Source organism: Caretta caretta, chromosome 13 (genome assembly GCF_965140235.1).
Source record: "Caretta caretta isolate rCarCar2 chromosome 13, rCarCar1.hap1, whole genome shotgun sequence".
Taxonomy (NCBI): Eukaryota; Metazoa; Chordata; order Testudines; family Cheloniidae; genus Caretta; species Caretta caretta.
Genome location: NC_134218.1, coordinates 6,152,195 through 6,175,111, shown reverse-complemented (window position 1 = coordinate 6,175,111; position 22,917 = coordinate 6,152,195). Strand labels below are relative to the sequence as shown.

Sequence of the window (22,917 nt, the reverse complement as noted above, 5' to 3'; positions counted from 1 at the left end):
TGTTGAAAAGAAGGCACAAGCTCAGAAAAGTATTAAAATAAGGAGATGAGAAAACAAACAAGCCTGATTATTTATCATCCTCCTCTTATAATGGTTTCAGCTGACAAAATGGGATGGGGACCTGGAGACGTTTCCTAGCCCATGTGGCAGATGTATCTGCTGCTTCTTGGCTCTATTTAACCCTGTATAACTCACCACATCATCCAGAGCATTAAAACACAGTGCTCATTCCTGAGCTAGGTGTTCGTCCTTCCTATGCACTGCCTGACCTATTCCATCTTTATGAGAGAGCCTCTGTGAGGAAAAACCTCTCCACTATCCAACCTAATGGCAAATACCTGCACACTGTGTTCACAGGTAGCTGCTGTTGACCTCAATGGGAACCCTGCGAACACATCCAAGGGTGGAATTTCACCCTAAAAGTACCCTGATTTAGTGCTAATGAGCACATATCTGTCCTGATAATGGGTCTGATCCAGCAAATCCTGGCACGTGTCGTCATCCTTATACAAACAGTCCCACATGACGAGGCTCTTCAAAATAAGTCAATGGGCCTGCTTATGAGAAGGAAGACTACTCTCAGGAGTCAGTCTTGGCAGGATCAGATCCAAGGACTTGTTATGATCCCCAGGCCCAAGAAGAGAGCAATAAAACTAAAGAGAAATGATCTAATTTCCACTTGTTAAAGTCATACAAATGAAGATACAGAGGAGCAGCATGAGCCTCTGGAAAGCTATCCTTTTTGTTACTTAGGAAACATTCTTTCCACTTAAAATGGCAGGACAAGGCTTGGCAAAAAGGGTAACTTTAGCTCCATCGTATTTTTGCAACTAAGGAGGGGTTGTGGAAAAAGGAGAACATATTTACACACGTTGTGTCCATGAATTAGGAAATTAGACAATCTGAAGGAAGTTATTAAAGAGATTCATCTTATGACAAAATGCCAGCTTCTTCGAGGTCTGCTGAACTGCTGACTTAATGCTCCAGTAAAAGATCGACATTTTAAACAGAACGACAAACAAATTTATTTTATGTTGTTAGCAGCTAGACGCTGTCTTGCACATTATTGGAAAAGTGTGCCCCCTCCTCCTACGGAATTGTGGTACAGTCAAATATGGACTGTGCTAGAAATGGACAAGCTGTCATACCAAGTACATACACAAAAGAAGCACCAAAAAGAGGACAGGTATATTATTAAATGTCTAGAAAACATGACCTATGAGGGAAGATTGAAAAAATTGTGTTTGTTTAGTCGGGAGAAGAGAAAACTGAACAGGGACATGATAATTTTCAAGTACCTAAAAGGTTGTTACAAGGAGGAAGGATAAAAATTGTTCTCCTTAAGCTCTGAGGATAGACAAGAAGCAATGGGCTTAAATTGCAGCAAGGTCGGTTTAAATTGGATATGAGGGGGAAAAATCCTAGCTGTCAGAGTATTTAAACACTGGAATAAATTGCCTAGGGAGGTTGTGGAATCTCCATCATTGGAGATTTTTAAGAGGAGGTTAGACAAATACCTGTCAGAGATGGTCTAGGATAATACTTAGTCCTGCCATAAGTGCAGGGAACTGGACTAGATGACCTCTTGAGGTCCCTTCCAGTTCTATGATTCTATGAAATTTGGTCACCCTTTCTAGCATACCCAGAGGGGAAGAGCTCCCCAGCCAGCTAGCCAGAATCTTTAGCCAGGTTCTTTGAATATTAACCTGATCCTGAATAAGTAATACACAATGTAGAATGTTAGAGTTTTATTATAGTTTTGCCTTAATGAAAAGGGATTTTTTTAAAGGGTAACATTATCATTGCTTAAAGCTGACGTTTCCCACTTAACTCAGGTGTTGAGTGGATTTTACCTATAGCTGGTCAAACTGTTGGCTACCAAAGTTTGTTACAAATGTGTAATCCCTTTCTGGTTAGTGAACAGTTCTCATGCCCAATTCCTTTGAATGTGAGAAATCTGTGAGAAATTGCCAGAATATTTGCATTGATAACTTTCAGATTATGGGTTGTTTACAAGCTGTTCATAGCTTGAGTGTTGGCTATTCGTTAATTGCATTAATTTGCCTAGGACATGTGTTGTTGTCTCTGCTTCCAGATTGGCTGAGTTAAATTTATTAAACAGGAGAACAGTGAATAATGCAACTCTTGTCTGGATTATTCCTGCTAAAATCCGTGCACTTCTGCAACTACACAGCTGCACTCTGATTTCTCACAAATAATAAAAATATGACCCCATGAATTATAGCAAGCTGAACTTGGCATTTTTATTTGTGAAAACGTCTATACATCAAATCTTTTACTAAATCACCTCTAGTCTTCACCTGCATACAAGAGCCCTTTCATTTGTACTTTCTAACTCTAAAATAACAACCATTTTAAACTGGAAGTCCATATTTTGCTTATGTAAGGGGACTGTTGCCCCCTTACTAACATTCAGTGAGGGTGTTTTAGTTGCTAGCTCCCAGTACTAAAGGGCGAAGGGTCGATGAGGAATCAGGACCCTGAGACTGATAGTCCACAGGAACAATGGGGAGAGGCCAATGCTCCAGGTCAGCCTGAATGACAGGGCGGGCAGGCTAATCAGGGAGTCAGGAGGCCAGGGAGGTCCCGTTCTCCGTGTGAGCTGGCATTGCCTGGGTCAGACAGAGTGGGGCCGAGCTAAGGAGAAAGCAGGGTCTCAAGCTGAGCCGGGGAGCAGAATTGGGCCAGATCCAGAGAGAGCAGACCCTGTCCTGGGAGCAGAGCTGCAGCCCCAAAGCCAGAGGCACAGCCCAGAGAGAGCAGACTTGCCCTGGGAGCAGAGCTGCAGCAACCAGAGCCAGAGGGGCCAGAAAAGCAGCCCACGAAGCAGGTCAGTGCTGGGAGCAGAGTCACAGAAGCAGCCTGCAGAGCAGACCTGTCCTGGGAGCAGAGCTGCAGCAACCAGAGGCAGAGGGGCCAAAGAAGCAGCCCAGGGAGCTGGAGGCAGAGCAGCAGCGGGCAGAGTGGTGGAGCTGGGGCTGGAGCAGTCCGGAGCTGGGTGTGGTGAGCAGCTTGGGAGGCCGAGGGGGACCCTGGGCAGCGGGCCCAGCACAGGGAGACATCTCAGCCAAGAGGCTCTGCAGGCCAGGCTTGGATCGTAACCCCAACAGGGCGGGGGCAACACTGGGAAGAAGGGTCCTACCACTTAGAGCCTGAGAGCGTGAGGCCACCACCAGAGCGAGTGTCCAACCCACAGCATCCCTACAGCACAGCCAGGGCCTGAGAAGGGGCCTGGGACTTAGAAGGAACAGACTGTGAACTGCCCTGACGTTCCAGAGACCCTGTTTGTGATGTTCCCTGCCACAGAGCGGGGTGATGTGTTTCCTTTAACCTTTCCCATTTTCCCTTATTCTTTTTAAAATTAATTGTTGCTTAAATGATTTGCATTTGCTTTAAATTGTATGTAATGGTCAGTGGGTCAGAGAAGTGCCCAGTGCAGAGAGAGTACCCCGGAGTGGGGACACCCTAGCCCCTGTCCTAGGTGACCACAGCAGGGTTGGGGGTCGAGCCCCCAGGAATCCTGGGCCCAGCCTTGTTGGGTAAAGGAAGTGGGAGCGAGGACTCAGATCCATTCGCTAGCCCACTTTACCGAGGTAGTGCAGAAGCCAGAAAAGTTCCCCACAATAGCGGGACTATTCCCCCGCTTACACTTATTGTGTAGGAGAAAACAAAAGTACAGAAACACAAATCAAACCACCCTTGTCCCCCCTTGGACAATATTCTAGTCTGGATTTGTCACTGGTGCTGTCTGGAGAACACAGACAACACCCCCCAGTTACTAACAGGAAATGTTGGGCACCTAGAATTCCCAGAGCACAATGGTGGGAATTTATCTCTGTAAATCTGGCATCTTAGAACTTAGAACATCAAACACTCTGCAGCCTAATTACCATCACAAATTCCAATTCAGAATGTTTCACCATAGCAATTGTTGCCAAGGAGATCTGCTTCTTGAGCTACAGGTCCAGGCACCTTCAGACACAGAAACAGCTGAGACAGCCTGCACAGACACTGTTAAACGCCATGCTGTTCACCCCCAGTGATATGCTGCTTGCTCTGAGTCCATCCTGGGTCCATCATTTATTTTCCATGAGATATTCAAGGCATTATCACTCAGGGGCAGTGAAGTAAAAAGGAGTCGTGAGTGAATTTTAGGATGCTATCAGGAGGGAATGCTTAGATACAATAGAGATTGTTTTCTCCATAAATCAAGCAGACACTGTTGACAGATAAACCCAATAATTTTATCTGTTATTTTTTTAAGTTAAAGGAAACAGGCAAGAAACTTTTTCCCACAGATTCCGCATACACTGAAAGCCTAACCACTCTCTTTGCACAGTCCCCTCACATTATCTCTTTATTTTAAATATCCATCATTACAGATCAGATTAATTTTTTTTAATTCCATTCATTGTACATCCCAGAGGCAGATGAAGCTGTATGTTTGCTGTGGTCACGGGTTGTTTAGTTAGGAAAAGGGGAGATCTTCCATGCTGAGAACTAGCTGTTTCATAACAGCTTTAATAATGGAGCTCAAAGTACTTATTTACTAATTAGAAGTCTGGGAAGGCCTTGGACAAGAGATACGTTTTGGCCAGTGTTCTAATCTCAGTGGAGATTAGTAATGTCATCAGAGGATGGATGATCTTGTGGTTAGAGCATAGGACTCAGGACAGGGTCAGTTCCTGGCTCTGCCACAGATTTCCTGAGTGACCTTGGGCAAGGCACTTAGTCGCTCTGTGCCTCAGATAATGGGGATAATAATGTTTCCCTCCCACATGGAGTTGCGGGTTGAGGCTAAATCCATAAATACCTGGGAAGCGCTGACCTCCCACAGTGAGGAGGGCCCTCTGGGTATGCTTACCCTGCCGCTGGGAGCGAGCCCCCCTGCCCGGGTCGAGAGGCTCCCACCAGCTCCTGAACCTTGTGCTTGTGGAGCCTGAGCTAGTGCTTGGAAAATGTCAACGTGGATGTTGCAGCTCGGCAGCCTCTGGGGTCAGGTGGGCTGGAGAGTCCGAGCTTCCGCCTGGGCGGGAACGTCCACATTGCCAGTTATAGTGAGCTCACTACCGCCCTGCCAGCATGAGTCTGTCTACCTGGCCTGGGAGATTCGCTCCCAGCTGCAGAGTAACAGACCCAGACAGGTCACACTGAAATAGCTACCTAAAGCATAGCATGTGTAGACACTGAAGTGCACCAACACTTGCCACTGATGCAGACCGCTGCCAGGGTCTGACCATAGTGCACAACGCTGTTGTGTGACAGGAGCACACGCCCACATCCGACACTGCCACCTGGATCACGCTGCACCCGCATCAGACACGAGGCCTTCTCTTTGCTATTGATTTGCTGGCAATGGCTCAGACTTTGCACATCTCATTTACCCAAAATGTAAGAAACCCATTCGAAAATAAAATGTTTCAGTTTTTGTAGCACAGCCCTCTGCTGAGGCATCCTGATTCTTTGCTCCCAACTAAGCCGGTGAGTCACCTTCACTTTGTAGCATCTTGGAGAGGTCTCTTTGGCGGCTCAACAGCAGACTCCTAGATATGCTCAGCCTGTCTGGGAATTCTGTCCCCTAGCATGACAAATATCACACAGATATTTTATAATCACTCTCTCTCTCTCATTCCTTTTCCTTCTCCTAGCAGGGAGCTATTTTGACCTCACTGGGAATCTGTATGTGCTATAAATTAAGGATGACAATAGTGCTAAAAAGCAATGAACAAAGAACAGCTGTGCATTGTTCTGATGGATGGAATCATCAGCCTGCCTCTCCCCAGATTGTAAGGCTACTCTCAATAGCTGCTTATCAAGTGTTGCCCATGGTATATTTCCCATAAATAAGGGGTCGCTACCTTGCACTCCCATGAGGAGCAAATTCTGTTTCCATTGCACTAATGAGAGGGGCTGTGCAGTTTCTTTTCCTCTGTATCCCATTAAGTTAATTCCTTTCCCTCCCCGCTCCACACCAGCTAGAAATAGCAGAGTGGGGAAAATTTAGCTTCCATTAAACTTCATTTAATTTCTGCAAGGCCTTCAGCAAATGAGAAATCACTGAACCACCCAGCCAGGTTCAAGCTGGCTTGGCTTCTCCCTGGGCCAGCTTTCTGCTGACTCACTGTCTTTCGCCTTCCCAAGATCCAGCTCCACATGGAGGCTTGCAGAGCGGCCCACAGCTCATGAGATGCTGGTTAACGCATTGCAGGGGCAGGCTCCTCTCCAGCTGCTGGTGTATGCTTACGCCACACTGGGATTTGGGTCCTGCCAATAGGCCACTTTGGATTTGCAGGGGAAATGACATTCCATTCGCGTAATGAATTTCTCCACGGTAGTTTAAAGAACTGCCTGTTCTCCCTGCAAGAGGTGGGCCCAAATCAAAGCTCCAGCTATGGAAAGCAGATCAGGAGGCACCTGGGTATTGGCCAGATTGAATGGAACTATGGGTAAATCTGAGAAGACTGCATTCTCTCTGCAGAGAGTTTGCAAAGTGGCAAAATTCACTGAATAAATTACTCCTTTGGAATTGTCTCCCCTGCACCAGCTATAACACACTGGGGCAGCCTGGTAAAGAGCTACTGTCATGTCTCTTAAACGTGTCACTTCACACAGCTCACATGCAGGCCACTGAGAGATCTCTGGGAACCTGGGGGGCGGGAGGGGCGGGGAAGGCTTGGTGAGCAGGGCAGGACCAGCTGTTCATATTCAAGACATTATCTCGCCAAGGTGCACTTGGAAATTGGCCAGTGAATTCAGAGGCAGGCAGCCAGCACGGGGCTCTGAAGTTGGAGATAGTGGCAACGTCCCACACTGATCCAAGAGTGAGTGAGCACCACCACAGCTCTCCAGGCTGGAAAACGGGGTGGAAAATCATATTTCAGGCATCTACGTGTTAAACTCTCTCTGGCTCAGGCTTGGGACACAGGAATTCACAGGCTAAGGTTCATTAGTTCATTCTGGATCACTCATCGTAACTTGTGAAACATCAGCCTTCTGCAAATGTGACTCTTAGCTCATTAGGGGAACGCAGACCGGGTGTCCTAGAGGGGCAGGCAAGAGGAGACGTCAAATCATATCTCTTTTCCACTGTACAAAGAATGCTGTTTTCTAGAACTCTCCTTCCCTTCCCTCCATTAGCAAACTGCAATATGCTAAGAGTCAAGCTAACAAATGGTGGAGTACCATTAAAACACCCAGCTGTTAGCACTGGGCCGGATCCTAGCCACACTTAATAGAAACATGAGCACGTGATTTCAGGACTGGGCCCTTTCATTTTTGTGGTCTCTTGTGAACTACTCAGAATGAATAAACAAACAAAGGGTTAATTTTTCCATGCAGCAAGCACAGGGTCCCATCTGCACCTCTGCCTCCTGGTGCATCAAACTCCCCATGTTGCACACTGAGAAGTTTCCCACACCCACCACATCCATGTATATACCACAACATGGTGCCTGTACTCCAACCCTCCCAGTCTCTGCCCCAGCCTCTCCCAAGACCCTGACTAAGGAAGGCAGCTTTCAACACCTGGGAAAGGCAGCAGACACCCCTTCCCCTGTGCGCCTCAGGAACGGCTCCCTGTGGTGTCTCTGTCTTGTATCACATGGACTGGTCCCTTCAAAAGCATCTCTGTTCCTGTTTCCATGACGCTGCTGGAGGGAGGCTGAGATGGCTTCCCTTCAAAGCAGTTACAAGCTACAATACTCAGCAGAAAGATAAAGAGAGCTATTTTTCCTCATCAGGTTGCATTTTCATGACTTAGCACCTCACAGCTAAAAAAAACCTTGGTGTCAATGATTTTCTGGATGGTGCTAATTTGCTACCTCGCTGTCAGCCCCTCCACAGCAATGTGAACCCAATCTCCCAAGAAAAGAACCCAGGGGAAGAGGTCCCAGTATCATATCCAGAAGGTGCTGCACATCATGGAGTGAAACTCTGTTTTTAAAGGGTGATGGGCAAGACTGTGAGTTCAGAGACTGGTCTCTATCCAGACCACTCCGCTCCAGTCCTTGGGGTGGCTCTGGATTTATACCAGTAAGCCTGAGATCAGAATCTAGGGCTAGATCATGCCCATACACCGGGAAACTCTTTGGGTACTGATTCCCCCAAATAGTGCAAAAGGGAGAGGTGCCCAGGTGTCTCCAAAGTACTATCCTTCCCCCCTTTTTAGGACCAGTGAAGCCCTCTTGGTGGGGGGAGATGCAGCCCCACACTGAGTGGGATTGGGGTCAGGGAAACAATGTCCCCCAGCCAGAAAAGGTAAGACAGCCTAAGGTGTCTTTGATAGTACAGCTTAATTGAATCACGGGGGAAGGCCAGCTGGGGCATAAAGTCAACGTGGGAGGTGAGGTAGCCCTGACTTTCTACAGAAGCTCCCTAGGGATCCTCCAAGGGATGGACCCTGTAGCTCCTTCCCTGGGGACAAACTCAGTCCCCCCGCAATGGAATAACCAAGGATCCACAAAAGGCTCTTCATGGGGTTTTTACCCTTAACCTCCTCCCATGGATTTTACTGCAAAGAGGGTGTGTTCCAGCTCCCAACCCTAGCTCTCTATTTGTGTTCCAGTCAGATCAGTTAACTGTCAGACTTTGCAATGACCCGAGGCTAGTAAAACTGTTCACTTAAAAGTGTATTTATCTGGATATGTGATCATCTGAATCTCACACCACCTATTGACTCTGATAACTGATGTGAGATGTCAGTCTGCCATTGCTTACAGTTCTTTTTATTTATTAGAAAAGGGAAAACCAAGGAAATCCAATGCAAAGACCTCTGGGAATACAATTTCTGATGGAGAATTTAAATGCAAAGAGGTCAGAAAATAGTATGTCTTTATCTAGGTTTTTATATTGTGCTCCTCCCCAAAGTAACTGAGCATCTCTTCAGAGATAGAACAACAATGATATTGGTATCTGTCCGATAGTCATAGTAACCATAGCCTGACTGCATTGCATATACAGAGACACACGTTCTACACAATGGTCCCTAATATAAGATAATGGACATGTGCAAAAGAGAGTGAGATCCCAGCCGCTGGGGGAAGCACAATGTGTGTCTGACTCCTCAACCATAAGGTCACATTAACAAAGTTTGTTTTGCACAGATTATTAAATTCCTCAGTCCCCCAGGCTTCCGCTGTGCAGCCCACATGAAGACTAGCAATTTAGTTTTAAGACATAATAATACAAGGACTCTCCCAGCTGGCTCAGAAGGAAATGCCTAATTGGGTATGAATGCAGCTTTAGGATGAACACTCACTGCCATTAGCTAAAAAAGGGCCTCACTTCCTGATGGAAGCTGGATACGCTGCAGGTATTTGGGAATCCAGTACATGGATGTAGGGTGACCGATGTCCTGATTTTATAGGGGCAGTCCCGATATTTGGGGCTGTGTCTTATATAGGTGCCTATTACCTCCCCACCCCCTGTCCCAATTTTTCACACTTCCTGTCTGGTCACTCTACATGGACGAGACCATTTCTTGCTCTTCCAAACTCTGAATGGCAGTTCCACGGGGTCAGACACATCGAAACAAGAAGGATTTATGAAAGGAAAGCAAAACAATGACCTACCAGCTCAACAGCTACATCAGCCTGATACTCCCACCTGCTCCAACGGCCCTAGCTTTTCTACTGTGACACTTTGGTCCTCGTTACTTAGCACAGGTTCTGTAACTGCAACACGTGTACGGTTTGGCTGGATCAGGGTGTTAGACGTCAATTGCACTACTAATTTCACTGTGTACTTTGGTTGGGCAAATTCAAAAGCACACCTAGCTGCAGAATCCATCGTAAAACAGCAGCACAAAACAGGACTGGTGGTTTTGTTTCACTTCTCTTACCCTTCCCTTTATTAAACGCTGAGCCATCAATATCATGCTCGCATTTCTAAACGGGCAAGAGCAATAAATAAAATGAATCCGTGATTAAAAAAAACCTTTCTTCTTCTGAGCCTACCTTCAGGTATTTGCATTAATTATTATTATGACTATTTATTATTTGTATGGAAGTAGCTCCTAGGAGCCCATTGTCATAGGCTCTGTACAAACCCACAAAAAGCGTATGTGCACACATTGCATTTATTCGAATTGCAGAGACCGGACCAATCTCACCACACGCACAGGTCCACTGCTAAAGCCAGATAAGATCAGTCGATGTTTTGTTACTGGAGTATTGTTATTCTGCATTGCACCAGCCCAACATAAATAGGAGTTTCTGCTGGGACACATCACTACAAAAACTAATTTCCCCCTGCTGATACTCACACCTTCTTGTCAATTGTTTGAAATGGGCCACCTTATTTACATTGGCCTCATTAGCACTACAAAAGTGATTTCCACCCCTTCTTGTCAACTGTTGAGAATAGCCCACTTCCCCCTTAATTGAACTGGCTCGTTAGCACTGACCCCCCCCACACACACACACACACTTGGTAAGGCACCTCCCATCTTTTCGTATGCTGTGTATTTATACCTCCCTACTGTATTTTCCACTCCATGCATCTGATGAAGTGGGTTTTAGCCCACAAAACTTATGCCCAAATAAATTTGTTAGTCTCTAAGGTGCCACAAGGACTCCCCATTCTTTATGACTATGTTATTCCTGAGCAGGATGTTCAGGATCATCATCAGCAATCATCACCAATTTCCTATTGGGTTTTCTTTACCATTCCACATTCCTATTAGCTTCTTCTTTACCATTCCACATTCCAATTAGCTCCCCTCCTCCTGCCTTCTCCTCCCCCGACCTCAGCTGCAAGAACTCAGAAATTCTTTTGCAAACCCCACAAACCAAAACAGAAATAACATCAAAAGGTAGAGTGGAACTAAGATGATGTTTGGGCAGAAACCATCTTGATAGCTGTCTGCTGCAGCCCTTTCTCCTGTCTTTCATCTGTCTTGTCTTTTTGATACTGTAAGCTCTTTGGGTGCTGGACGGTCGCTACGATGTGTATGAGCAGCACCACAACGGAGCTCTTGTTTCAGTTGGGGACACTGTTAGCATAATAAATATGGATTATCATTACTTTTTACTACAGATTAAGTTAATTAAGTTAATCTTTTCTTTGACTTTTATGTTGTCCTGTTGCATTGGGTATTGAAATTACCCTTCAGCTGCACTGAACGGATATCACAATAAAGAGATGGGCTGGGTGTCTACTAGGAAACAAGCTCCCATGTTTACTTGTTCTTGAAATATGAGATGGGGTAGTTTCTGTACATGTGAGTCACCTTATATGTCAGTATTTTATGGTAATGTTTTTCCCCTGTGTGTGGTAATAACTTCATAGGGATTGACAGCCCATCAGCAGAAACTGTGTTCTTATCTACTGCCCTACTGCTGTAAGCTATTGCAGTACACAGCAATAACTTCAGCTATCTCAGCTGTATTTCGCCATGATTTTGTCACCTCCCTAGGTGGCAAAGTTATAAGAAGAGAGCAGCATAAAACAAAGATTTCAGGAAAGCAGGAGTCCGTTTACAAATGAGGCATCCGGAAATCCACTGGCCTGAAAGTTCATAACTAAGAGGGTCTCCTCCTTTCAAACTACTGGCCAGTCCACACACACTCAGAAGGGAAAATAAACCTCAGTTCTCCAAGAAACGAAGTGCCAAATGTCTCATGATTCACTTGATCCTGCAACCAATTCCTCTTAGTACAATGGTTAGTAAGCAGGCAGGCTGTGACTGCTCCTTACTTTATCACTGTAACCTTGTCCTTCCCCTCATTTCTCTATCCATCTCCAACTGTTGTCTCTTATCATGTGTTTAGAGAGTAAGGTCTTTGAGACTGTCTCTTTGCTACATATTTGTACCGCACCCAGAACAATGGGGCCTTGATTGAGGGTTATTAAGTGCTATAGTGATTAATAAATTAATAACAAAATAATAATAACTCATAATACATAGTAGTTCCATAGAAATTGATTCCTTATCACACGTTCCCACATTTCTGTACTCCTGCATTCTCTCCCACATTTTTATTGGGGTCTGTTGTAAAGTTCCCTTTGTCCAGAACACCTCATGCACTGAGCTGAGCAGCACCAGTGGTTGGTTTGGTTTCTCAAAACCTCATCAGCTGGGTTTAGGCTTTGAAAATCAAACCCTGGGGAGGCCCAGCTCTAGATCTCATGTTGCCTGAATGTCAGGGAGTTTGGAACAATGGCTCTGTATCGAACCCACGTCTAGTTTCTATAGAGATGGACCAAACCTGGGCTGGGGCTAGGTTTGGCAAAGTCTTGTCAGTCTGGTTTTTAGTTTGCATATCAAAATCAGATTCTGTTTTCGATTCCTGTTCCATTTCAGTTCTTCTACCGTCCTCACCCCTGGCGTATCTGAGCACCACGGGCCCTCTGACTGCATCCTTTTTAAGATGCACGATCCACACAGGACATATTGGTACTCTGCTTTGGGGCACCTGTTGACACATTGTCTGAGTTGAAACAACTGAGTATCTCACTGACACTATTAATCTGTTTTTAGCTCATCAAAACAGCAGCTTCTCTGAGTGACTTGTCTTCTGTAATCCAGCTCGAACTCTAACAGCAAAGCAAAGGGCATCAGTCTCAGCAGGTTTTGACTGAGCACATGCCATGCAAGTGCATAGCTGCAGCACATCAAGGTTGCTAACCAGTTCCACTCCACGAGAGCCTGTAGAACCATCTGTCATGGGTCTAACAGAACACTCAAGACAGGGCTCTTTAAGGTTCAGACTATATCCAAGGCTGTATGTCAACTAAGCTTCATACACATCATTCGTGGTGTATCTTCCAAACACTCTCAGAGAAGCACAGCAACGAGAGAGAAAAAAAGAACTATGAGACCATCTAATCCATTCCCCACCCCAGGAGTAAGACTATCCCTTACAAGACATTATCTTTCTATAGAGGGCATGAGTTAGATTGGTCCCTACAAGACATAACCTCCCGTGGAATCCAAGGAAATTTTAAATGTCTCAAGTAATAGGGATCCCACCCATTCACATGGGGAGTGATTCTGTAGTCAGTTAAATTTTAGGGTGACCAGATAGCAAGTGCGAAAAACTGGGACAGGGGATGGGGGGTAACAGGTGCCTATATAAGAGAGAGCCCCAAATATCGGGACTGTCCTATAAAATCGGGACATCTGGTCATCCTAGTTAATTTCATGGTATTCAGCCCTTTCTTAAATTCATTTGATTGCTTCTTACCCCCATGTGACATCCTAAGGGTCCATTTCTCTTCCACACACCAGAGAGCACTTACCCCTAGGAGTAGTCCCATTGTAAATGCTTAAAAACACGGGGGTTACACAGCCAACCCTGAAATAATGGATTTCATCCTGACTGCCCTTTCTCTTCCTTTAAATCTTAAAGGGATACTATATCCTTAACATTCCCCATCCCTGCCCTCAACCTCTTCCCCCTGCAAACCCTGTTTCCCCACCAGGTGTCTGTTACAGCACAAAACGACATGGATCTACGGGGTTTGCTGCTTTTCGCATTATTTCTTTGCGCATGTGCCACAGCCATCAAGAATGTCAGCAAATTTCTGGGACTTCGATCAGTTAGTGAGCTTGGGCTCCCTCTGAAAGAACTTCTGGGGCTTCCACTGTGCAGAGCAGGGGTGGCCAACCTGAGCCTCAGAAGGAGCCAGAATTTACTAATGTACATTGCCAAAGAGTCACAGTAACATGTCACCAGCAGCTTCCCCTCCAACCCCCCTCCCAGTGCCTCCTGACCACCGGCAGCCCCGCTGATCAGCACCTTCCCGTCCCTTCCCGCACCTCCCGACCAGCTGTTTCGTGGTGTGCAAGAGGTCCTGGGGGGTGGGGGAGCGAGGGCACGGCAGGCTCAGGGGAGAGGGTGGGAAGGGGTGGAGTGGGGGCAGGGCCCATGGCAGAGCCAGGGGTTGACCAGTGACCACCCCCCGGCACATTGGAAAGTTGACGCCTGTAGCTCCAGCCCCAGAGTCGGTGCCTAGACAAGGAGCCGCATGTTAACTTCTGAAGAGCCACATGTGGCTCCGGAGCCCCAGGTTGGCCACCCCCGGTGCAGAGTGTACACAATACTCCACATGAATTGCTGATTATAACATTTGTTAGAAGAGTCTCTTTTTTTTTTTGTGGTTTAGGGTTTTTGGAGGGGGGGAAGTCAGAAAAATAACTTTAAAAAGTTGGTCAGCAAGCGACCCTAGTTATAACAAAGAGTTGGCTTTAGGGGAGAAAGTTTCTAAGATGCCAACAGCACCTTAGAAACACTGAAGCCAGACAGAGCTGGTGGACAGAATCACAGAATCATAGAATATCAGGGTTGGAAGGGACCTCAGGAGGTCATCTACTCCAACCCCCTGCTCAAAGCAGGACCAATCCCCAGCTAAATCATCCCAGCCAGGGCTTTGTCAAGCCTGACCTTAAAAACCTCTAAGGAAGGAGATTCCACCACGTCCCTAGGTAATGCATTCCAGTGCTTCACCACCCTCCTAGTGAAAAAGTTTTTCCTAATATCCAACCTAAACCTCCCCCACTGCAACTTGAAACCATTACTCCTTGTTCTGTCATCTGCTACCATTGAGAACAGTCAAGTTCCACCCTCTTTGGAACCCCCTTTCAGGTAGTTGAAAGCAGCTATCAAATCCCCCCTCATTCTTCTCTTCCGCAGACTAAACAATCTCAGTTCCCTCAGCCTCTCCTCATAAGTCATGTGTTCCAGTCCCCTAATCATTTTTGTTGCCCTCCGCTGGACGCTTTCCAATTTTTCCACATCCTTCTTGTAGTGCGGGGCCCAAAACTGGACACAGTACTCCAGATGAGGCCTCACCAATGTCGAATAGAGGGGAACGATCACGTCCCCTGATCTGCTGGCAATGCCCCTACTTATACAGCCCAAAGTGCCGTTAGCCTTCTTGGCAAGAAGGGCACACTTAGGTGGAAGAACTGCTTAGTTTAGCTCCCTATTGGCTGTTATGTAGTTTAAAAAGCCCAAAGGCTATGATAAAGCAATCTCCTCTCTACACCAACTCATGACTTCTGCTTGAGATATTTCCCACCAAGCCATCCACAATTTTCTATTTTGGTGCTTTATAATAAATGGATATGATCCCCCAGCTTCTTCAAGTTATATATTATAGGATGTTGTACTCCGGTTGGCCACGATAGAGCTGATGAAATTGTGGGGGGGGCTGAAGTCACTTGGCATGTTCAGTGAGGCGAGGACATAGCATCATTCATTTCTATTGTGGAAGAATGACTCCTGCCCTGCACTCTGGATGGAAAGGAAAGACAATTGAGGGTCCGCATTTAAAGAAAAAGTACTTCTCTGCAATCTCAAGGGTCCATTCTTCTCCATGGGGTAACTGTCAGTGCAGCTCAATTATTTTTACTTTGAATCTAGTTAGTGTCCCTTTAAATAACTGAAGTTGCGGAAATGGAAGATTTAACAGCACTGGGTTGAGCCAGATAGAGGGCTGGCAAGACCCCCAATATACAATACGCCTCTGTGCCAATCTGTGATACCTTTATATAGCAGCAGTGAGGTCGCCAATCATCCCCCTAGTAATGTAGGTCTGTTATAACTAGGTAACAATGTCTATTGTAACTATGTTAGGGAGACCACGTTAAGGTCACCAGAATAATTTGCTTATTTTCATTTGAGACTTAGGCCATTTTTTACCCTTGAGTACCAGAAGCCATAAGTGAGGTCAGTAACTTGTAACTGTGCAAAATACTATGTGATGAAGGGCCTGATCCTGCCAGGCACTGAGTGCCATCAGCTCACATTGATTTAATGGGAATTAAGAGAATTCAACACCAACAAAAATGGGTCCACGTTTTTGTAGGAAAGACACTCCAAAACCAAAGTCACATTATTTGATATGGCTTCACTGCACCAACCTAACCCTGTTCTCTCACAAACACTGTAGTGGAGCAAAACATGGACGTATTAAACATGTGTGTAATTTTTTTTAACATGGGTAAAACAATGTATTTTCCCCAACCTTGTTCTGAGAAATGGATGAACGATTTTGGCTGAAATTAAAAAAAAAAATCCACCTGAGGCACATAGTGATGTGATACATTAACTAGTAATAAGTCGCCAGGACCAGATGGGATTCACCCAAGAGTTCTGAAGGAACTCAAATATGAAATTGCAGAACTACTAACTGTAGTACGTAACCTATCAGTTAAATGAACCTCTATACCAGACGACTGGAGAATAGCTAATGTAATGCCAATTTTTAAAAAAGACTCCAGAGGTGATCCTGGCAATTACAGACCGATAAGCCTAACTTCAGCATCTGGCAAACTGTTTGAAACTATAGTGAAGAACAGAATCATCAGACCAGAAAGAAAACAATATGTTGGGGAAGAGTCAATGAGGCTTTTGTAAAGGAAAATCATGCCTCAGTATTCTATTAGAATTTTTTGAGGGTGTCAACAAGCATGTGTACTAGAGTGTACTTGGACTTTCAGAAAGCCTATGACAAAGCCCCTCACCATAGGGTCTTAAGCAAAGTAAGTAGTCCATGGATTAAGAGGGAAGGTCCTCTCATGGATCGGTAACTGGTTAAAAGACAGGAAACAAGGGGTAAGAATGAATGTTCGATTTTTACAGTGGAGAGAGGTAAATAGCGGGGATCTGTACTGGGACCAGTGTTGTTCAACATATTCACAAATGATCTGGAAAAGGGGGTAAACAATGAGGTGGCAAAGCTTGCAGACGATACAAAATTACTCAAGGTAGTTAAGTCCAAAGCTAACTGCGAAGAGTTACAAAGGGATCTCACAAAACTGGATGACTGGTCAACAATATGGCAGATGAAATTCAATCTTGATAAATGCAAAGTAATGCACATTGGAAAACAGAATCCCAACTATACCTATAAAATGATAAGGTCTAAATTAGCTGTTACCACTCAAGAATGAGATCTTTCTCTGAAAACATCTGTTCAATGTACAATGGCAGTCAAAGAAACAAAGAGAATGTTACGAACCATTAGGAAAGGGATAGATAATGAGACACAAAATATCATAATGCCACTATATAATTCATGGCACGCCCACTTATTCAGCTTGGAAAAGAGATGATTAAGGTGGGGTATGATAGAGATCTATAAAATCATGAATAGTGTGAAAAAGTGAATAAGGAAGTGTTATTTACATATCCCAGGAACCAGGGCTCCCAATGAAATTAATAAGCACAGGTTTAAAACAAACAAAAGGAAGCACTTCTTCACACAATGCACAGTCAACATGTGGAACTCGTTGCCGGGGATGTTGTGAAGGCCAAAAGTATAACTGGATTGAGAAGAGAATTAGATAAGTTCATGGAGGACAGGTCCATCCATGGCTATTACCCAAGACGTTCAGAGGCACAACCCCATGCTCTGAGTGTCCCTAAATTTCTGGTTTCAGAGGAACAGCCGTGTTAGTCTGTATTCGCAAAAAGAAAAGGAGTACTTGTGGCACCTTAGAGACTAACCAATTTATTTGAGCATGAGCTTTCGTGAGCTACTGCTCACTGCCAGAAGCTGGGAATGAACGACAGGGGATGGATCACTCGATAACTGCCCTGTTCTGTTCATTCCCTCTGAAGCATTTGGCACCTGCCACTGTCAGAAGACAGGATACTAGATATTGCATCCTGTGAACAGATTGCAGTGAGCAAGATAGAGGAATTTGAAGAAATATGTGAAATAGGCAAAAGTGAAAGACAACCTCAAGCCAGAGTACCAGCCACCCACACACCTCTGTGCAGAGAGCCAATTCAAGGCCTATGCACCAGCTATCTCCCAGGAAAAGCCTATGTTGGTACTTCAGTGGGGTTTCACATAAGCATTATCAGGCCACATTCTGCTTAGGTCAGACTCTGACAGGAGAAGCAGAGGTGGCAGGAGAGAAATAATCCAATGAAAATCAGAGATACAATGGGACTGATTTTCAGTTGGGGCAAAACCCAACCTTTACTCCAGCAGACACCGTTTTGCACATGAAAATTCTGTCCACTGCATGCTCAGCTGTTAGTGCATGAAAGAGCTTGTGCAAAATTGTGTGTTTACAAGTGAAGGCCAAGGTCAGAAAATTAGGCCCATTATATATCCCATGAACAGGCCACCCCTTGTGTTAGCCTGGGGAAGGTGTCAAAAAATCAATCACAATATAGAGACACAAAATTGTGTGTGTTTTTGCCCCCAAACTGGCACAAAGGGGCAACAGCACATGTCCAGAGGGAAGCAGACCCGTTGGCATCTCACCTGGATTCCTGTGGTGAGCTAATTATCAGCTGTGAAAACTGATCACCAGCACTGGGAAGCCTATCTGCTCACCTCTCCAAGCGGAAATTCAGGGGATCTGACCTTTTGAAGCCAAAGTACCAGCCACCCACACAAAGTCAAAAGAACGCCAGCACGCTGCTGTGGGTTGCCACATCCCATAATTCATCCCTGAAAGAAGACCAGGTCCAACAAGAGCATGCAGAGCTAGCATTGGCTGACAAAGCACCGCTATGCCCCAGGATGCCATTACAGCTCGGGGAGTGGAACAGAAAATAATGGCACAAAGGACAAAGCAGATTAGACCCAATTGTTATATGGCTGCTGTGCCATAACTATTAGGCTTTCATATAGTTAACCACAATACTGTTTTAACTACATTTTTGGACTGAATTTCCTTTGTTTGTTTTTTTAAACAATCATCATAGTGTGAGATGTGAGGGTCAAAACCGAGGAAAAACAAGAAAAATCCTGGCTGAGACCTGCCTATGTAAATGGACATACCATGCACATAGATGTACAATAGTTGACTTCACTGTGTGATGTCAGACTCTAAAGTGCGGTGCCCCAGATGTACTTGTTACAGAGTTGCCTATGCAAATGCATCTACCTGCATTTAAAACAGAATCCATGTGCATTTTTTCAATGTAGGAAACAAACGTGTTATGACGTTTCGCTGAAAGGAGACAATATTTGAGAGTCTAATCGCTGACCCAAACACACCTGCCTTCATTTCAGCGGGTGAACCGCTCACTACCTGCACTATGGCGCATGAAAACTCCCCAGAGCTCCGCCCCAGTGGAAACTGAGTCAAATACTGCACATGTGCATCGCAGATGAAAATCACCCCTGTGCAAAAGGCCTATGCACCACTTGTGCTCCCAAAACAGGGTTCAACTGACGGGGGAGGTAGCAAGGTCTAGTGGCTAGGGCACCGCACTGGGAGTCAGGAGACCTGGATTCTGAGCCCAGCTCTGCCACTGACCTGCTGTGTGATCTTGAGCAAGTCATTTCACCTGCCTGTGCCTCTACCCTCTCACCCTTTGTCTGCTTTGCCTACTTAGACAGTAGCCTCTTTGTAGCAAGGACTGTCTCTCACTACATGTAGGTACAGCACCTAGCCCTATGGGACTAGTGTTCTTTGGGCTCTCTAGGCACTAATGTAATACAAATAAATAATTATAAAAACAAATGGGGCATAACTGGTGCATAGGCTTTCATTCATCTATATGTGAATTATGTTCTTTACATCTGTAAATGAGCAACGTACCCGGGCTCACTCTGGTACACGTATGGCCCAAAAGACTAGAATGATAGCCAGCTTCCCAGTACTGTGTAACACGCATCTGAAGCATCATAACATGTAGGCCCATGAAATGATCACTGGTCCAGCAGCTGAATGCTGTATACGCTTAGACCGCATTTTCCTGATTGATGCTTGAGGGGAAACAGTTTTGGGGCAGAGCTTTAAAAAACAAAATGCCTGGAGGTTTGCAATGCTCTGAAGTGTTCCTGAGAGAGAGGAATAGGTGGGAAAAGTTCAGGAGAGGTGGTCAATGGTACGTCACATGGTTGTGGAAATAAAGACATTTATTCCCTGGATATGGGGCCCACTTCTGGAGCATACAGGGTGAAATTCAGACACTTACCACAAGGTCTAACCACCGCTTAAGCCCTGTTTTGAGGATTTCAGTAGTACAAGTCTTGTGATGGTCCCCTGAATGGGGCTGGATTTCACCTCTGGGGAAGGTCCGTGAGAGATGATGTAAAGTTTGTAGCTGCATGAATCTGAGATGTTTCCATTACTCCCTCATGAATAGCAAGTGACATTACAAAGCTTTGTTTCCGAAAAGGGCCCTGAGGAGATAAATTCAGGACTGTGTGTCTGTCTGGATTAATCACACAGGTCAGGAGTCAGACAGGTTAGCTACACTATCCTCTTTGTACTAAAAAAGCTTCTTTGCATGGGGTTAACCTGCCATGTGCCATTTTGCTTTCATCCCATTCCACTTTTGTCATCTTTATCTTGACCCCTGCAATCACACTGGCTATTGCAGCTACAGAGTCAGCCCCTAAGGATTGATTTTGCCTTTATGTGTAGTTAACAATCAAGTACCCTGTGCACACATACACAGGGCTTGTTCACAAAATACAAGCTTGATTTTCGGAAGTGCTGAGCACTTGGAAGCTCATGAGAGCCGAAGGTGCTTGGCAGCTCTGAACATTGGGTAACATGTATTCTAATTGTAGACCAAATGGAGAAATCGAGATATATTGGCATGATTTGCTTCTCACTCAGTTATGATCTCTCTGGGAGAAACCTGGGCCCCACCGAAATGAACACCCATGCTCCCATGTATGTCAGGGGAGCCAGAATTTCATCGTCTAAGTTTACTCAGCAATAAGATCTCTCTGAGATGCTTCCACCTACAAAATGGCTGAGCACCTGAATGCACCTCCCAACGCCTTTTGGTACCATCGCCATCACGTAAAGGGAAAAACTTTGAAAACCAGGGTCAGGAGGAGGCAAACCCTCAATTCAAAACAAACCCCAAACCTACCACAACAAAAGGACAAGCCAGACATATGCCTCCGCCTTACAGCAGGTGTGGAGAAGAGCCTGGTGAGGACCACGGAAACTCCCAGAGGGAAGGGAGCGGCAGTAACAGAGCAGGACGTCATGCAGCTTGGCATCCCCTTTATATTCCCACAAACAACAGGAGCTCAACTGCGCTTACGTCCAACTGATCGGTGGGATACAAACATTCCTTGCTAATAAAGGGCATCTGAGTGCAAACGCCTGCCTTGGGACTGCTCCTTTGTCTACCACTCCCTCTCTCTGCTGTCAGGAATCAGACACTGATCAGCCTTTCTTCCCTGGTGCAGCTCTACTTTAAAGCAGCTGCCCGTGAATATCTTCCAGTCCACAGGCCAAAACGGTGCCAGACACAGATCAATCAAAGCCGGGGATAGAGGAAGGGGAGAACTGTGGGGTAGAGAAGGGAGACCCAGCACAGACAGCAGCGCCTGGGTCAGATTTTTTGTTCCTTGCTGCTAACAGCATTGCTCGGCTGATTCCCAGCTGGACCAAAAAAAGCAGCCACTGCTCCATCTAAACCAGAGCCTAGTGGTTAATGAGCACAGCCTGTCCCACAGCACATTGTGATCAGAGAGAGGAGGCAAGCTCCCAGATACACGAGCGAAGGAGCCAGGCGAGTGTATTCACCTAAGAACCAGACGGGTTTGTATTGCATCTGGTTCAGGGCTGGGAAATGTGCATCATCGCAATCACACTTCCTGGGGTCAGCGACCCTCCAATTTTGCAGGGCTGCTTGTTTGATTTTTTTTTAGGTGGTCCCCCCCCCCCCCCGCCTTCCTTCTTAATAATTGCACCGGGCATTGGGGCAGCCAGGGCTCAGGAAGGGAAGGCACAAAACCGGCTGGCTCCGCGGGTGTTTCCGAGCTGCAAGATGCAGACAGGCCAGCGTGGAGGAAAAATAAAGGCAGCTTAAACCCTGCCACCCTGCAGCTCGCCCCTCCTCCTCTGCTCACATCGCCTCTCCCCCTGCAGCTCGGCTTTAGCCACCCGGGGGATGAGCTGCCAGGCATCGGCTCCCGCCCGGGCTGCCCCGTGCTTGGCCCCTGTCCGCCCATCTCCAGCCTCCGGCCCCGGGGCAGGCTGCGCAAAGGCGCCCGCACTGGCTACTCACACGTAGGCGTGGTAAATGAAGGCCCAGCCGCGGGGTCTCTCCAGCACGTTGTAGAGGAAATTCTGCAGCTTGCGGTAAAAGGCATTCCTCTTGGGGGGCTTCCCCGTCCCGGAGATCCCGGAGCGGGGCTTGCTCAGGATGCTGCCCCGCTTGGTGCTCTCCGAGCCGGCGATCAGCAGCGCCCCATCCCGGTTGGAATCCGGGGCGCCGGGATCCAGCCCCACGAACCCCACTTTCAGCTTCTTCTCTCCGGTCGCACCCGGGTACACGCCTCCGTTGCGGGATTTCTGCACCATCCTCTCCCCGGGGCTCGGTCGTTAGCCCGGGCTGGGGTGGGGGAGAGGACCGATCCTGGCTGGCTTTCAGAGGGGGCGTAGGGTGAGGGGCGGCGGGCAGGGCAGCAGCCCGGGGCCGGAGAGCGGCATGGCAGGGCCGGGGGGAGGCAGCCGGGCAAGGAGCGCGGAGATTCGAGCAGGAAAAGCCGCAAGGGCGCTCTGCAGCCTGGCCAGCCCCCTTCGCCGCCTGCCTGCTGCAGCTCCGCCCGCCCTGCGCGCGTTCCCTGCCTCTCCAGGGTGGGGCTGGAGGGGGGAGCCGGGCGGGAGGGGGGCACCTCCGCCCCGTTCCACATGCCCCCGGCTTTGCAAAAGATTCCCCCCCCCCCCGGCCTTCCATGCATGCTCCTTTGGGGAAGCCCGCGGATGAAAAGGGCCTGGGGATAGATTTATTGGTGTTCAGTGTTATCCTCCTCCTCCTTTCCCCGTTGCGCTTTGCAACTAAAGAAAGAAAATCCAGGCGGCTATACACAGGGCTTAATTTGTGCCAGGGCTGAGCCCCGGCACCTCTGGGCCTGGCAATTCCTAGCCCCCTCCCTCCCCCAGCACCTCTGGGCTTGGCAGTTCCTAGCCCACCGCCCCCCCCCCAGCACGTCTGGGCTTGGCAGTTC

At 46.8% G+C, this 22,917-nt stretch overlaps 1 protein-coding gene across 18 annotated transcripts in view; it reads right to left on the bottom strand.

Moving 5' to 3' along the window:
- Positions 1-22,536, bottom strand: part of KCNQ2 (potassium voltage-gated channel subfamily Q member 2) — a 121,196-nt gene extending 98,660 nt beyond the window's left edge. For 6 of the 18 annotated variants that reach the window (XM_075118682.1, XM_048819863.2, XM_075118686.1 and 3 more), the window contains exon 1: positions 21,975-22,532. In XM_075118682.1, the coding sequence (XP_074974783.1) occupies positions 21,975-22,270 (296 nt within the window). In that variant the 5' untranslated portion in view covers positions 22,271-22,532. Of the gene's footprint in view, positions 1-21,974 lie in introns of all 18 variants that reach the window. The other 12 variants (XM_048819861.2, XM_048819872.2, XM_075118688.1 and 9 more) reach the window with 5 other exon arrangements.
- Between the last annotated feature and the right edge of the window lie 381 nt (positions 22,537-22,917).